Source organism: Penaeus monodon, chromosome 29, assembly GCF_015228065.2.
Source record: "Penaeus monodon isolate SGIC_2016 chromosome 29, NSTDA_Pmon_1, whole genome shotgun sequence".
NCBI lineage: Eukaryota > Metazoa > Arthropoda > Malacostraca > Decapoda > Penaeidae > Penaeus > Penaeus monodon.
The window spans coordinates 7,840,252-7,840,848 of record NC_051414.1 but is presented as its reverse complement, the minus strand read 5'-3'; the positions used below and the strand labels follow the sequence as shown (position 1 = coordinate 7,840,848).

The window sequence follows — 597 nt, the reverse complement described above, 5'->3', positions numbered from 1 at the left end:
CGATTATAAAAATTTCTTAATCTCTTTACATTCTCAAAATTGAAATCCGTAACCATCCCCCCCAAAAAAGTACATAGGACAAACTTCTGCTATCATCCTCCAATCTGAAAACAGACTAGACCTTAAACCTACTTTCATGTGTGAGAGAAAGAACGCGAATGAAACCCACCTGTAGACAGAAACCAGGCGAGAAAATGGATGCCTGGTGCTCACGATAGTCACTGGGTGTGTGTTGATTGAGTCTTCCGGAAACAGGCTTGCGAAATACTTCCAGGTACCGAGGTCTACCTGGAATGGGAAAATGGGCTGAGGCTGAAACGGGCTCAGTCGCTGGTTGATACTCTAAAAACGAAAAACTAAAAAAGTTCGTTCAGTTGAGTGGGTAAGAAATACTAAGAATGGATGTGCGAGTGTTAGGATATTGAATTTATCTATTTATCATTCTTATTTTCTTTTCATTTTTTGATGTTAAAAAGAAAAAAAATATATATATATATCAAAATGCTACGACATCTATAGTCTCCTGGCAGTTGAGTTAATAGCCAATTGACAATTATGGTGTGTATGAGCTCACAAATAGGATAGGATCATAATATT

The 597-nt window shown here is 37.4% G+C and overlaps 1 protein-coding gene across 1 annotated transcript in view; it reads right to left on the bottom strand.

Annotated features, from left to right (window-relative positions):
• Window positions 1–597, bottom strand: part of LOC119591716 — a gene marked incomplete in the record, with an annotated part of 9,429 nt that overhangs the window by 3,957 nt on the left and 4,875 nt on the right. The window contains 1 exon segment of the mRNA XM_037940464.1: window positions 170–288. Within this exon segment, the coding sequence (XP_037796392.1) occupies window positions 170–288 (119 nt within the window).